Raw genomic sequence first — 16,468 nt, 5'->3', positions numbered from 1 at the left:
CTAAGATTTTCAATCATATGTAGAAAGTGCTTGCCTTTGAATTTTAATAAAGTTACTAGAGCCCAAGCTAGGTAACTAGGTTTTATGAAATTAATGCACAATGAATTTTTATCCCATCACAACAACATTTACGTGGAGCAAGTTTTGAAGTTTTTCAATGTGGACTTTAAATCTGGTTCTCCTGTGCTATCTGGCTCTCCTGTGCTATTTTGAGGTAGTCTATCTTTTTCAACAGGCATACATCTATTTCTAAATCTATTAAATTATTGTGTTATAGTGAAACAATGGCTTTTCCTTCATTTTAATCGCCTGAACTTAACAGATTTAAAAGAGTAAACTGAGGTAGAATTAGAAGAATATGTTTCTCACTACTCAGATACGCTGTGAGCTCTAGAGGAAAACTTTCATGAACTTGTGATAAGACCCCTACGGGGTCTGATATGACTTTGACCCACCTCCGCTTTTAATGAGGATGTCAAAGAGGTCGTCCATCTGCTGACTGTGTGCATTGGAAATCTACAACAAAGGAGAACATACGTTAGCTTTCTTTCGTACAAACCTGGAAGCATTAGACAGCTGGGAGCACTACGGACCTTATGAGAACATCTAGCCTAATCTCTCATTTGATAATTTTGAAAACACTGAGGTCACCTGAGACATTACGCCATTTTCCCAATGTGTCACAGCCGGTAAGTTGACAGAGTGAGAATGGGGTGAAAAAATTGTAAAAATCTAAGATTTTTTTTTTACCCAGCTCAGCCGACTTATACACTTATTTTCTATCACTGGTTGCATTTTGAGAGGCCTCTGACACTTTCTTTTAAAAATGTCTTTATTCATTTGCATTTATGTAAAAATACAAGGTATGTATAAAGGTGCTCATACTATATTTTTTCAGCTTTATTGAGAGTTGCGTGACACACAAAAAACTACACTTACATAAAGTATACAATTTGATAAGTTTTGACATATGTATACATCGACAAAACTATCAACACAATCAAGATAATGAACATATCCGTTTCCCCTAAAGTTTCCTCATGCTCTTTTGCAATGCTCCTTTCATCCCCAGGCAACCCAGTGATCTGCTTTCCTTGATTACAGATGAATTTACGTTTTCCAGAGTTTTATATAAATGGAGTCATACGGTATGTACTTTCTTTAGCAGGGGGAGGGTAGAGGAGGCTTCTTGCATTCAACGTAATAAATTTGAGATTTAACCATGTTGTAGAGTACAGCTGAAGAATAGTTCATTCCTTTTTATTGCTGAGAAGTATTCCATTGTATGGAAACACCAGTTTGTTTGGATTGTTGGCATTTTTTGGCTATTACAAATAAAGTTGCTGTGAACATTTGTGTACAAGTCTTTGTATAGACACACGCTTTCTTTTCTCTTGGGTAAATATTCAGGAGTGGGATGCCAGAATCATAGGGCAGGCGCATGTTCATCTTTCTAAGAGATGGCTGTTTTCCAAAGTGATCACACTGTTTTATATTTCCACAGCAATGGGTATTTCCAGTTGTTCTCCGCTCCCGTCAACACTTGGTACGGTCAGTCATTTTAATTTTAGACATCTAACAGGTGAGTAGTGGTATTGCATTGTGGTTTTAATGTGCATTTCCCTAACGACTAATGATGTTGAGCATCTTTTCATGTGCTTACTTGTCATCTGTGTATCTTCTTTGGTAAAATGTCTGTTCTAATCTTCTGCTTACTCCAGAAATTCTCATGCATACTGTTTGCATGGTATATCTTTTTCCAATCACTTACTTTCAACCTGTGTCTTTGTATTTAAAGTATGCCTCTTGTAGATGCATATATTAGTTATCTATTGCTGTATTACAAATTAGTCCAGAAAAACTTAGTGGCTTAAAACACTAAACAGATTTTCTCTCACAGTTTCTGAGGGTCAGGAATTTAGGAATGGTTTAGATGGGTAGTTCTGGCGTGGGGTCTTAAAGGATGTGGTAGTCAAGATGCTGGCTGGGCTATAGCCATCTCAAGACTGGAGAATGTCCTTGTAAAGGTGACTCACTTCATGACTGACAAGGTGGTGGTGGTTGATGGGAGGCCTCAGTTCCTCTTCACACGGGCCTCTGCAGAGAGAGCGCTGCTGGACGGTCCACACAGCATGGTCCCCACAGCCAGCAGTCCAAGAGAGCGCAAGCGGGGTGGCTTTTATGACCTAGTTTCAGAAGCCACACACCATCTCTTCTGCCAATTCTATATGTTAGAAGCAAGTCACTAAGTTCAGCCCAGGGAGGAATGTCAAAGAATTTGCAGATGTATCTTAAAAGCACCTCACAGCATACAGTTGGGTCTATTTGTTTATCCATTCTGATAATTTCTGCATTTTAATTGTATTGTTTACTTCACTAGTATGTCTTGTATAATCACTGATATGGTTACGTTTGGATTTACCACTTTATTATTTGCTTCTATTTGTCCTGTGTTTTGTTCCTCCTTTCTTGGCCTTTAAAAAGATTGATTTTTTTGGGGGGAATTCTAACTTAATTTTTCTATTTTTAAAAAGTGATACTTATTTAGTTATTACTGTAGGTATACAATATACACCCTAAATTTTTCATAGGCTACTTAATGTACCATTCCATATAAAATATAAAACCCTGGTAAACATAAAGATCCATTTATTTCCTCCATCCTTTTATTAGTTATTTTAAGTATTATAGCTATAAATTTTATAAGCCCCTCAAGACAGTGGCATTTCTTATAATGCAGGTTTGCTAGTAATGAATTCTTAATTTTTCCTTACCTGAAATTCTCTCTAGTTCACTTTCATTTTTAAAGGATATTTTTACTTGATATAGATTTGTGGGTTGACAGTGGCCCCGGCCCCCCACAAGAACTTTAAAGATGTTGTTCCATTCTTTTCATGCTTCCATAGTTTCTGATGGGAAGTCAGCCACAAATCAAATACAGTTGACCCTTGAACAACATGAGGGTTAGGGACACTGCCCACCACCCTCGAGCAGTTGAAAATCCATGTATAACTTAATTTTTTTAATTTATTTTTTTAAATTTATTTTTGGCTGCGTTGGGTCTTCGTTGCTGCGCGTGGGCTTTCTCTAGTTGCGGCGAGTGGGGGCTACTCTTCGATGCGGTGCGCGGGCTTCTCACTGCGGTGGCTTCTCTTGTTGCGGAGCATGGGTTCTAGGTGCGCGGGCTTCAGTAGTTGCGGTACACGGGCTTCAGTAGTCGCAGCACGCAGGCTCTAGAGCGCAGGCTCAGTAGTTGTGGTGCACAGGCTTAGTTGCTCCGTGGCATGTGGGATCTTCCCGGACCAGGGCTCAAACCCGTGTCCCCTGCATTGGCAGGAGGATTCTTAACCACTGTGCCACCAGGGAAGCCCCATGTGTAACTTTATAGTTGGCCCTCCATATCCATGGTTCCAGCCAACCATGGATTGTATAGTACTGTACTATGTATTTATTGAAACAAATCAGTGTATAATGGACCTGTGCAGTTTAAACCTGTGTTGTTCAAGGGTCAAAGGTGGTTGTTAAAGGGTCAGTGGTAGTTGTTACCCTGTGTGTATTGTACTGCTTTGCTCTTGATGCTTTCAAGATTTGGTCTTTAAATTTGGCTTCCAGCAATTTGACTGGGATATGATGAGGCCTTCTGTTTATCCCATTTGGTGTTCATTGAGCATCTCAAAGCTGTAAACTTGTCTTTCATCATATTTGTAAAAAATTTGACCAGTATTTCTTAAAATATTTTACCTGCCTCATTCCTTTCTCTCCTCTCCTGGGACTCCTATCATACCCATATTAGACTGTTTGATGTTAAATAACAGGTCTCTGAGGCTCTGTTCACCTTTTTTAACACATTATTGACTGGAGATGTATTAATACGTCTTTTGTTACCTGAACATTATTGACTAGAGATGTATGAATACATTTTTAGAGAGTGATACAATTAATATCACTGTGTGAAGTTGTTAGAGCTTAAAATTGATCAAGGGTTCATTATACAACTTATGATTGTCCTTATCATTCACATTTCCTGTTAGGTTTTTGTTCCAACCTTGTGTCTATTATAAACGTAAATTTTCAAAAATGATGCATCACGAAATTTTGAGTGAAGAATTTTTCAGTGAATTTTATGCAGATACTTTCTCTGATTGTCTGAGCGACATATATACTAGTGTCTCAGAAGTTCTGATAGTATTTCAGAATATAGTTCTGATTCAGATGATGTGACTATTAGACCAAAAAAAAGACAAAAAACCTTAGTGATTGATACTGATATGGAAAGTGAAAATGAAACTCACGGTGCTGGAGAATGCTCCTTTGCTTCTACAGAAGAGTGGATTGAAGACAACATTTCATGAAAATTAGAAGACTTTACAGGTGTGTCAGGTGTAAATACTGAATGTAATAACCCCCAAAGTGTTAGTGAAATAACAGAATTAATTTTTGGCTGGCCAAAATAAAAATTGCCAGCCACAGGCATTAATTTCTGCAAAAATCCCATGGTCAATAATGAGTTAAAATCTTTTTTTTTTTCCTCTGTTATTCAGATTGGATAAATTCTATTGATTTTTCTTCAAGTTCGCTTTTTTACCTCTGCCATCTCCATTCTGCTAAGATCATCTATAATTTTTTTCATTTCAGACACTGTAATTTTCAGTTTTAGAATTTCCATTCATTAAAAAAAAGCATTTCTATATCTGCTTTCATTCTTTATCTTTTCCTTCATTACAGGTATATTTTCTTTTACATTATTGAGGATAGTTATAATAGTTGTTTTAAAATCTTTATGTGCGAATTCTAACATTCAAATCAGCTGGGGGTTGGTCTTAGCTGATTGCCTTTTTCCCTTGAGAAAGGGTCACATTTTCCTGATTCTTTGTATATTGCCGAGTTATGAATGGCTGCCATGGATATCAAATTGTGGAGACTGTATTCTGTCATTTTTCTCAGATGAATGGTTTCTTTTGTTTTAGTAGGCGGTTAACTTGGGTTGGACTTGAACCTCAAAATGTTTCTTGGGCAGAAGTTCCAATCTCAGGTCAGATCTTTTGTCTTTAGCTGATCTCCTATGACTCTACTCTATACCTATGTGGCTTAGGGGTCAGCCAGAGATGTGGGCAGACAGAATCTGGGCATCTCCTCTCTCAGTTGAGAGCAACCCAGAAGGGAAAGAACCAGTCCTCTGGTTTCCCAAGGCATAAAGGCTGCAGTTTTTCTACCAGTAACCTCACCACTTAGCTTGACCCCAGAGTAAAAGCAGCAAAAAGAGGGAACTCATGCCATCTAACTCCCTTCCTCTCAGTGCAGACCCCTCATCAGAATATGACTCTTTCTAGTCACTCTTTTTGCCTGTGAAGCCATCTGGTCCTGGGCTTTTGTTTGTTGGAAGATCTTTTTTTTTAATTAATTTAATTTATTTATTTATGGCTGTGTTGGGTCTTCGTTTCTGTGCGAGGGCTTTCTCTAGTTGCGGCAAGTGGGGGCCACTCTTCATCGCGGTGCGCGGGCCTCTCACTATCGTGGCCTCTCTTGTTGCGGAGCACAGGCTCCAGATGCGCAAGCTCAGTAATTGTGGCTCACGGGCCCAGCTGCTCCGCGGCATGTGGGACCTTCCCAGACCAGGGCTCGAACCCGTGTCCCCTGGGTTGGCAGGCAGATTCTCAACCACTGCACCACCAGGGAAGCCCTTTAGTCACTCTTCAGTGACTTCATAGAATTGCTTTTTGTGTTATGACCAGGCTTTATAGCTGTTATCTGTGGGAAGACTGAACTGGTAGGGCCTTACTTATTAGCCAATAGTGGAATTGGAAGTCCGAGTAAATGTATTTTAAAAACCTCAGAATCCCTGGACTTTGATGCTCAGCTAGCTCCGCATCTGAACAGAACTTGACTCCCCCAGTCTATATGCATGAACCAGAGACAGACAAAGGGCCCAGATTCCAATCAATCAGCTCTCTTAAGTTTAAGGTGAGAGGATGATTCTTTGTTGTCGTCACACTGGTGAAGTAAATGGTACAGAGTAACCTATATGTGAGAGCCAGATTTGGAAGGATTTTCTTGAAGATATGTTCCTTCTGGATGGACCAAGGAGAGCACAGCCTAGGCCAGCACCATTTGCTTCAATTCTTTTTGCAAATATCTAAACCTAGTTCTGAAATGTGGCTTTTCCTCACATATAGGGGCCCCGGCTGAGTCTGGAACTGAAGGAACATTTTACAATCAATCAGTCACCTTCCTTCGGCAGTAAGTGGACGCGAAGAAGCAAGTGGAAACTGTCTGCTTCCTCGAGGAGGCTGTCTGCTCGGGCTCCCTGCGTGCCTTGTGTGAGTGTGCCACGCTGGGCGCTCCGGCCGCTATGGAGCAGTGTCTGCAGCTGAGCGCTGGGGCGACCACGTGGTCAAGGTGGCCACGGCACGGCTGCCGCTTGCGCAGGAAGTGCTGAGTCCTTGGCCCCGCACCGCCCCCTGCACGAGGAGGCCCCAGGGAGTTGCATGGGGACTGTGGGAGCGAGGGAAGCAGCACGACTCTGCCGGTGAGCCTGCTGTGGCTGTGCGAGCAGGTCTGCCTCCGATCAGCACACCTCTCCCTCCACTGTCTGTCAGTCAGCACCCATGCGGTGGCGTCACGTTCACCCCCTGCATCCTCTTGTGAGGCCGGGGTTCTTTCTTGAAAGTGAGTTGAGTTTTAAGCTTTAAATAGGCAGCGAGCCCAGGAGGAGCATTCAGGGTAAGGTCTGACGAGGCTGTCGTTTCTCGGCACCCACCAGAGGCCAGATGCTTTCACAAGCAGCAGCTCTACCTCTTTCCATCTCTGGAATAAGTGCGGCTCCTCCTATTTCATCAAAGCAACAAGGCAGGCTCAGAGGAGAGGGACGCACGGTTACCAGGCGGGAATCAGTACATGGCGGGGCCGGGAGGGCCTCAGTCTGTCCCTTCCGAAGTGCATTTGCTCAAAACATGAGCAGAGTTGCTTGCGCGAGCCTGCCTGCTGGAGCAGAGGGTGCTGGGCAGTCTGGAAGGCCATCCGGGCAGGAGAGGGTCAGTTTGATGCTGGCCTGACAAATGGTGGCTTTAGAAAAGGGACCTGTATAAAATACGTGCCCTGGTCACACATACACACATCTATCCCTAACACAACCTGCCTCTGGCCCCCAGGAGAAGTTAAAGACAAACCAACACTGAAATTCTGAGTAAATAGGAACTGCAGGTTATACGGCTGCTGAAAACTGCTGGGAGTCTCCAAAGTGAATGATATTTTGATTTTAAATAGCATTTACAAGGCAAGCAAGGCTCCTAGTCATGAAACGTGTCTCTCTCTTGAGGCAAGTCCATCTTAGACCAGGGCCTCAAGCTGAAGAGGACCCACCACATCAGGGCTGCGGCCTCCTTACCTCTGGAAGGGAAGACTGGGCACTGCGTGTCTGCTCGACGGCTTCCCCATAGCGGGGGCCTCCTTACCTCTGGAAGGGAAGACTGGGCACTGCGTGTCTGCTCGACGGCTTCCCCATAGCGGGGGCCTCCTTACCTCTGGAAGGGAAGACTGGGCACTGCGTGTCTGCTCGACGGCTTCCCCATAGCGGGGGCCTCCTTACCTCTGGAAGGGAAGACTGGGCACTGCGTGTCTGCTCGACGGCTTCCTCATAGCGGGGGCCTCCTTACCTCTGGAAGGGAAGACTGGGCACTGCGTGTCTGCTTGATGGCTTCCTCATAGCGGGGAGGGTCTTTCGTCTTGGGGACCGGGCTCCCAAACAGAGAGTGCTGGACCGCAAACTGCTGGGGCGGAGGGGGCGAGCCGGGCTGCGGCAGACAGAGGAGGAGAGTCAGCCCGGCGGCAGGCTGGCCTCCCAGGGATCCTGGGCGGTGAGGCTGAGGTGCCGGCGGGCCGGGCCACCCTCACTGTGCTGATGGCTAAGCTGCCCCGGAACAAGTACCATCCCGGGACTTTCGGCTGTTTCCTCCCGTTAATGCTGACACTCGGCCGTCCAGGACCGAAGCCTGGGGCTCTGGGATGAACCTGCACCCTGTATGTGCTGGCACAGCTGCCCCGTGGGCTGGTTACCTTGTTGGGAGGGTTGGGGCCGTTCTGCAGGGACGGAAGTGGCGTGCTTCTGGGTTGAAGGATGCTGTTGTTTGTCTTGTTGATAAAGGGCTGCTGCACCGCTGGAGCGGGTGGTCTCTGATACGGAACAACTGTATTGGATACTGAATTTGTGAAAACCTGTAATGAATAAATATTTGCCCATCAATTTGTTCTTCTGCTCTTCCTAATAAAGAAAACCACATTTTAGAACAGGGGTTCGGAACTTCCCCAGTGGTGCAGTGGTTAAGAATCTGCCTGCCAATACAGGGGACACAGGTTCGAGCCCTGGTCCGGGAAGATCCTACATGCCGCGGAGCAACTAAGCCCGTGAGCCACAACTACTGAAGCCTGCACTCTAGAGCCCAACTACTGAGCCCAAGTGCAGCCAAAAAAAAAAAAAAAAGAACAGGGGTTGGCGAATCTTTTCTGTGAAAGCCACGGAGAGTATAGTTTAGGGGTTGGGCGCTGTGCAGCACGTGCTGTAACTGCTTGCCCCTGCCCTGCGGCCCCGACACAGCCTGGATGAGAGTGAGCGTGGGTGGCTCAGGACAGCTCCACCTACAGACACGGGCAGGGCTGGGTGTGGCCCACAGGCCGCGATTCCCCAGCGTCAGCGGTCTCTGTCTTGGACAGCAGCGGGGGCAGTGCGCTGTGGGAAAGCTCAGTATGATTCTTTCTCCTCATCTGCTCTCATGGCTCTTTAGCTCATAGCTGCCAAGCCCACCTCTCTCTTCCAGCCTTGCTCCCAAGTGCCAAAGCCACACTTGTAACATTTACAAACATACATTTGGGACATCTCAAATTTAATATGTTCCAAATTAAACTTTCCCCTTTCTTCCCACTGCCCCCAGCCTCTGGGCAAAAATTCTTGGTTTTGCCTTCATTTATTTTTGAAACTTAGGTAAAGGGAGCCCTCAGTGCTCACACATCTCAGACACACCTCCTGGGTCGGGACCTGTGGTCTGCTGTCCTGATCCGGGTCCTCACTATCCGTCACTGGAAAACTGCCACTGCTGTCTACCTGCGCCTACCTGCCTGTCAACCCTCTGCCATGATGACAGTCTACACACACACACACACACACACACACACACACACACACACCCCTGCAATCGAGGCCCTCCTACACTCACTCACTGGCTACACACACACACACACACACACACACACACACACACACACACACACACACACACACACACACCCCTGCAATCGAGGCCCTCCTACACTCACTCACTGGCTCTTCTTTTTTTGGGGTAAAATCCTCATCTTTGGCTGGCATGTTAGCCTTCTCACTACCTGGCCCCTTTTCCATCCTAACTGAAAGGCCACATGTGCTGTGGCCACACTCAATTTTCCACTGTTCTGAAAATTTCTCCAAATCCTTGCAAGGCCTCATTTAAAATCCGCCCCCTTCTGAGAAGCTGTTTTCTGCTTTGTCAGGCAGAGGTGAGAACTTCTTCCTGTGGAATTACGAAGTGTGTTGTTTAGCTCCCATCAAAAGCCAAAGGTTTTAGGGTCTGTTGCAAATGTATGGCCATAATGTTGATTTTGCAACTGTATTTCACAGAACTGGTTTGCTCGTAAAAATTTTAATATACTTTATACTACTAGTATTCTGAAAGAGAAAAACTTAACCTATATATTTTTATTATAAATGTGTATAAGTATTCCTTAAGCATGAAAATATGTGTGTGTGTATGTGTATGTGTGTGTGTGTGTGTGTGTGTGTGTGTATCCCTCCAAACAGTACAACTTCTCTGGGTGATGAGTTCTATAACTATATTCTTCTTATTTATCCATCTATATATTGTTTTTCTCTCTCCTCCCTCAAAGAAAACTGTCTTACCATTTGAATATTCACTAAGTTTCTTACTGAACTGTTATTTTGGGGCCACCTCTAACTCCGTGCTCACTGTGCTCCTCAGAGGAGATTCCAAGACAGCATGTGTGTTAACATGACTGTCGCTGTCCCAAGAGGTCATTTCCGTCTGTTCCTCAAGTTGTCTTAGCCCAGAGAGTTCACACCAGCCTGGGGCATATCTACAGGTACACCTAGTTATCGAGGTTCTTTTACACTGAATATTAAAACTCTGGGATTAATCATTCTCAAGGTTTAAAATAGTAAGACCTACTTTTGAGGCCTTAAGATTTTTCTGGTGAGGAGATGGGCACATAGCTCCACCTACTGGATAAGAGGGAGTCTGGGTGACTTTTGGGGCTCTTCAGCAGAACTCTTAGTAGAAGTCCTGTAGAGGACACTGAGCCCTAGATCAGCACCATCATTTTAAAGATGGGGAAAATGACACTCAGACGGTACATGAATCCTGCATAAGGCACAACACAGAGGAAGTGGTGAGCCAGAATGACAGCCAGACCTAGGCCGCCTAGCTCTTAATCCCTGAGAAGGCAAACTCTTAAAAATATATAAAGATCTCACTCAAGATAAACATTTTAACAAGTGTCTTTTTCACCTTCAAATACCTTTTCCCAGGGCACTTTTTATTTCCCCCACAAAATGATTACTTTGAAAAGAAATTTTAAAACCTAGAAAATTCTATATATGAGGATTGAAAAAATAGTTTTGAAACTTTTCTTGGAAAAGGGGCTTAACGGTTAAGATGAGCCATCTTTTAGTAATAAAGAACTCTTTCTGCAGCCCAATGGCATCTGACCCAAAGCTCGCCCGGTGGGAGACGGATCACAGAAAAGAACAAACAGGAGCTCCCCACGGAGGAGGCTCCTATAAAGACGCTTGTTGAATGTTCAGCGGACGACAGTATAAAAATCAGCAACAGTTTGTCACTTATTAGCGTTCACCAACCTTTGTGACTTGCTGAGGTTGACTGAGCACACGTGGCGTGAAAGTGTCTTGTTTCTGCGGTGCAGGCTGGGCCCGGCCTGAGGACAAGGCGGCACTTGCTATCTGAGGCTGAGTCTGGATGCCTGTTTGTGGTGGAGTCTAGGAGGAAAAAAAAAAAAAATTCAAATGAATTGTCAAAATCAAGGGTAGAATGAAGAGTTTAGATGTGGAATAAACTGGTCACTTGGGGATCACATCTGAAAAAAAAATAAGATAAAATGTTTATAGATACATACTTCAATTCACTGGCACATAAATTTGAACCTTCGTTTGAAACCAGAGAATTAAACGCCAGACCAGTTATTTCCATGCTCTTACTGTTTCGTAAGTGGCTAAGATTTTCATTTGAAAATTTGGGGAAAATAGAAGACTGAAGTCAAAAGAACCTACAGCAGCTCTACACATAATAAATAGGTCAGGTGTTATAATAATAATTTTAATAGCAGTAAGGAAATTTGTGAGGCCTGACTGTGCAAATTCCTGCTTTTAAGCTGCAGTATGTGCTCCTTATGGGAGAGCCAGCCACGGGATGGGCGCTCACAGGCCCAGAATAAAACGCAATTCCTGTCCCTCGAACATCAACTCTAATGGGAGAGCTGGACAGGAAAACAAATGTTTAGGAAAGCTGTATCACAGAGCAGACTTTCAGTTTCAGACACTCTAAAGATGAAACAGGGGAGTTAGGACTTCAGAACATGCCAAGGGCCCTTGGGTCATGCCTCCTAACCCCGGGGGTATAGGACTGCTCCCCTCTGGGTGGTCAAGGTACAGGAGCAGGACTCCAAATGGTTTCTGTGTACTGTGGCCCACATTTTGTTTAAAAAAACCTTCCAAAATCGAGTTGCACAGAAACGGCTGCAGGCAATGTTGGCATACAAGTAAACTTCATGCTCACCAGTGTTTCATCGTTTCTCAATACCAGCCTCACTCCTGAATCTGTGGTCGCATTCTCCTTAGTTTAGGCATCTTCACCTCAGTGGTGGCTTTTAAGAACTACATTTAGGAGGCAGACCACAGGAGTGGGCGTGAGAGCAAGAGCTCTGCAGTCAGAGGCCTCGGCTTGAATGCCACCTCTGAAGGCCTCGGTTTCCTTTCTAGAAGGGGGCTTTCTCACTTGGGTCTTCTGGGAGAAGGGAGGATTAAATGAAGCATGCCATCTAAAGTATCTGATGCTGTGCCTAGAACACAAAAAGCACTCAGGACAGTGGCTGTCATCATTATGAGAATGCCATTGGTATTTTAAAATGTCTACACATAATAATACTGTGCTAAGGCTGAAAGGCAGCAGAAAGGGAAAAGCACCCCTTGTTTGTTTTTACTATATAAAAACAGTGCTAGCTGTTCGCGTTTGCGAATAACCCCCCAACACGTGCACACGTTTCCTGCAACCGTGAAGCCAGACTTGGCTGCACTCATGAAGCAGCTCAGGTCTGAAATCTCCATAAGCAATTTCTGGCCCATGCAAACTGTAAGGCAAAGGAGTTAGAAGACACACTTCACACCTGGAGTCTGAGGTTGCCTACTGGGAGCTGCACTGAGGTGACTCCGGAGCCCTGGATGGACACGGGGAGCAGCAGCTGCGTGGTCAGTAAAGCCTGTGGCTGGGCCACCCCGGCAGGTGGCTGGCCCTGGGAACTCACGTAAAACTGCGGGACGAGGCTGGGCGGCTCGGCCGGGGCCACGGGGACCTCTTGCTTGATCACTATGGCCTTTTTGGCAACGAGGGTCTGGCTGGCCACGAGGCTGGGGCCGTCGGGGACCAGGGCCTCGTCCTTGGCGGCGGGAGCGGTGCCGCCCCGAGCCTGGTCTGACTTGGCGACCGGAGGGGCCGGGGTGCTGGGCGGGGGCTCCAGTGGCCGCTGCGGCTGCTGCTGCTGCTGCCCTCGTTTCTCCACCTCCAGCTGCATCTTCAGAACTTCCACGAGCTTCTGCTCTTGCTCCAGCTTCCGCTTCAGCTCCTCGATCTGCTTCTCCTTCTCCTGGAGCTTGCGGTCCTTCTCGGCCGCGTCGAGCTCCAGGGTGGACAGCGTGCTGCTGGCGGGGCTGAGGCTGTCCTCGGCGCTCGTGGCTCGCAGAGGCGACGAGCACAGGAACTGCGTCGGGGACATCATGGTCATGATCTCGGTGAATGTGTCCGCCACACTCGTGTCCTCGGTGCCGAGACTGGACTGTTCAGAGGGAGCGGGCGAGATGGGCAGCGGGGAGGCAGCACTGTCCACGTGGGCTGTGTGGCCGGTTCCAGCGGATGGCAGCTCTCCCTTGAAAGTGGACCCTGAGCTGGTCACAGAGTTCTGCAGTGTTGTCACTGGCAGGGCCAGGGTAACTTCTGGGTTACTGGGGACGATGGCAGATGTCGACAGGGCCACGATGCCACCAGTAGCAGCACCACTGCTGTTCATTTCCTGGTAGGGTTTCAGGCGTTCAATGAGGTCCAGTTTGGTGCCTGACACTGGAAGACCCCGTAACTTCAGTTCTGTCTTCAGCTCCGACACCTGAAGTACAAACAGATAAGATCTCTTTTTTCATATTATGACCTTCTCACAAATCTTCAGTGCACTTTTGAGATGGAAAAGGTGACTCCATCTGTCAGACATCTCCGTATTACTACATATATGAAAGTGGGACAGTTCCTTTTTTTTTTAACACACAAAAACACACAGAGCTGTAGGCCTAAAGGACTTGAAAGGCCATTGATAAAGCAAGGGTTATTAGAGGGTAATTCCTTTACTATATCAAAAGATTTATTACCAGAAATGGTGATGCTAACAGTTACATTTATTGAGTAATTACCATGTGCCAGACACTGCCAGAAGTGCTTTATTCTTTCAGTAATCTTCACATGAGGTGCAGGTATTATTATTCCCGTTCTACAGATGGGGAGAGGGTGCATCACTGGTGCAAGCTACCGCAGATAACAGCAGGTTGAGCGGGGGTAGAACCCAGGAAGGATGGCCCTGGAGATCATGTTCTCAACTGTTACATTTTCCTGCTTCTCCCAAACTTGGCAACGAATAGGGAAGAAAAAGATCTGCTTCTGGAGTTAGGAGTGGTGTGGTGCTTGCACATGGCATTTGCTCAATAGATGGAGATTTATTCCTGGTCATTTTAAAGGAAACTTAATGGATGTAAAAAAGAAAGCACCTCTATAAAGGTTATCCTATTGGCGGTAAAGTTGAATATCTATTAGGAACTACCTACACCTGCTAGGCAAATCATTTACATTTTTGTGGTACTTATGGGTGAATAAACCCCACTTGCAATGATCACCTTTAAGTCATCCAAGCTAGAAGGCAGAGGCCCTGGCTTTCTCATAGGAGCAGATGTATTCTGTCTTGGTGTGTTAGATGTGGTGTTGTTCAAAGCTGGATTCCCACTGTTGTTATTCTTGTCATTGAGTGGCCTTCAAAAGAAAAAGAAAGTTAGAGTTTCCAATAAAATAATTTCTGGGGTTGACATTGCTCCTGCTAACAATCTGTTAACTTACGAAGAGAAAAATACCTGGTCATGGATTGGCAGACTCAATATGGTAAAGACGTCAGTCAAATTAGACCCCAGTCAAACTCCCTGCAGGTTTTGTGTTGTTTGCTTGCTTGGTAGAAATTTAGAAGGTGATTCAAAGCTTTATATGGAAATGCAGAGGACCAAGAATGGCCATGACATCGTTGAAGTAAAAAAGCAAAGCTGGAAGCATCATACCACCAGATATCAAAATTTATGGTGATGCTGATGCAAGGACAGAACAATAGACAAATGGGAGAGATTAGAGAATCCAGAAACAGACCCCCAAGTACAAGGACCCTCAAGTCATCACAAAGGCGACACTGCAGCGTGGTGGAGAAAGGGTGGTTCTTCCCATAAATGGTACTAGGCTAAACTGGATATTCACACAGAGCAGAACAGGGCTTCTGATCAACCCCTACCCTCACACCATCCCAAAACCTAAATGTGAATTGGAAAACAAACTTTGAGAAGAAAACTTGGGATAATAGCTTCATAGCCTTTGATAAGCAAAGATTTCTTAGACAGGACACAAAAAGTACTCACTAAAAAGGATATCTTTCAGAGGGTGAAAAGTCAAGCCCCAGGAGAAGATTTTGTAATACGTATTTCTGACAAAAGCCTCATCTAGAATACACACAGAAGTCTTGCAAATTAGTAAGAAAAAGAAAAGCCCAATGGGAAATTGGGAAAATCGTGAACAAGCATATCACAAGAAAGTATATCCAAATGGTCGATAAATATGTGAACAAGTGCTTAACCTCATTAGGTATGAATTACAGAATAGACAACAATAAAAATTAAGTGCTGCTGTCTGCATCAGGAAAGACGCATCTCACAAACACAACGTTGAGCAGAACTAATCTATGGGACAGAAGTCAAGATAGTCACTGAGGGGGGATGCAAGGTAACGGTAATGGAACTGACAGTGCTCCATTTCTTGATTTAGGTGGTTTCAGGAGTGTGCTTACTTTGGCATCAATTTTCACTTATGATTTATGGACTTCTCTACCATGTACCACATTTTTAAAAGCTTATTTAAAAAATATTGGTGAATCTGTTGCACTAATTTCCCGAAACTCCTTTCCATGTCAAAGCCAGGTCCTCCCAACTCCTTCCGACTGTAATACTCCTGGCAACAATGGCATTTCCTTTTCTGGCTGGTTGATATTCATTAAAGAAAGGTGCACATGGTGGTTGATACTGTACAGCCAATTCCAGTGCAGCCTCAGGCTTTACTGTCAATATAAGCTTTGGTACTGAAGCCATGAAGCCAAAGAGACCTGGAATTCCATGTTCTGAAATAGGGATCTAGGTCATGGTGCCTATGGGGCGAGGTCCACGGCTGGATGAGCTTTCTCAAATGGGTTTTAGGAAGCCTGTGTTTGAAGCCAGTTCTGGCCTTGTCAACAGCTAATTCTTGACATACATTTGAGTCTTTTTAAACCTGCCTGCATTTTGCTGAAATTAAATACTTGAAGTATTCGAAATGAAGTTTCTTGAAGTTTGGAGGAAATGACAAATACTTGAAAATGTATCACTATTCTTTCTAAAAATTCAACTTTTAAACCTTATTTTAGAATTACAAAAGCATTTTATTTTAATCATTCTCAGCCTTGTATTCATTATTGTCCCCCCAAGGAGCCTTTTTAGACATTTTTTCCCTAATCACTCCCCTATGAAATTTTAATACCGTAGATGTCCTGCATTTTTGTCCACGTACTATGTATGTGACAAAAATTGTCACACAAAAAATTTATTTTATTAAATAAAAAGTGTAAAATTCCCCCCAAGGAACTTTTGCTCCTTTGCGAATGATACGCTCTCCTTGAGAATGCACGATTTAAATTAATTATTCTGTTCACGCTGTCTTTTTGGTTGAGATTCTACAATACTCTACTTGTTACTATGATTAACAGTACAGTGTTGAATTCAACTTTTAAAATAACTGAAATAAGTTGGTCTATTTTTTTTCCCAAATCAACCAGAGGGAAAAAAGGGGGATGGATGCCTGATGAATGTGGTCACTGTGTA

At 44.6% G+C, this 16,468-nt stretch overlaps 1 protein-coding gene and 1 long non-coding RNA gene across 18 annotated transcripts in view; one reads left to right on the top strand and one right to left on the bottom strand.

The window, feature by feature from the left end:
• LOC309645105 overlaps window positions 1–7,378 on the top strand; it is a 48,798-nt gene extending 41,420 nt beyond the window's left edge. Inside the window, exons 3-4 of one of the 2 annotated variants that reach the window (XR_014254739.1) lie at window positions 1,505–1,582; window positions 6,174–7,378. This is a non-coding gene — a long non-coding RNA (uncharacterized lncRNA). Of the gene's footprint in view, window positions 1–1,504 lie in introns of both variants that reach the window. The other variant, XR_014254740.1, reaches the window with a different exon arrangement.
• MRTFB (myocardin related transcription factor B) overlaps window positions 1–16,468 on the bottom strand; it is a 258,022-nt gene that overhangs the window by 7,441 nt on the left and 234,113 nt on the right. For 14 of the 16 annotated variants that reach the window (XR_014254723.1, XR_014254724.1, XR_014254725.1 and 11 more), the window contains 6 exons: window positions 14,204–14,336; window positions 12,439–13,428; window positions 10,898–11,035; window positions 8,053–8,211; window positions 7,653–7,790; window positions 456–516 (listed from right to left, as the gene is read on the bottom strand). Coding sequence is in view for 13 of the 16 variants with exons in the window: in XM_082429618.1 (XP_082285744.1) it covers window positions 456–516; window positions 7,653–7,790; window positions 8,053–8,211; window positions 10,898–11,035; window positions 12,439–13,428; window positions 14,204–14,336 (1,619 nt within the window). In the remaining 3 variants the exon portion in view is untranslated. The remainder of the gene's footprint in view (window positions 1–455; window positions 517–7,652; window positions 7,791–8,052; window positions 8,212–10,897; window positions 11,036–12,438; window positions 13,429–14,203; window positions 14,337–16,468) is intronic. The other 2 variants (XM_082429622.1, XM_082429623.1) reach the window with 2 other exon arrangements.

Source organism: Balaenoptera physalus, assembly GCF_965194825.1.
Source record: "Balaenoptera physalus genome assembly, chromosome: 16".
NCBI lineage: Eukaryota > Metazoa > Chordata > Mammalia > Artiodactyla > Balaenopteridae > Balaenoptera > Balaenoptera physalus.
This window is presented reverse-complemented; position numbering and strand designations above follow the sequence as displayed.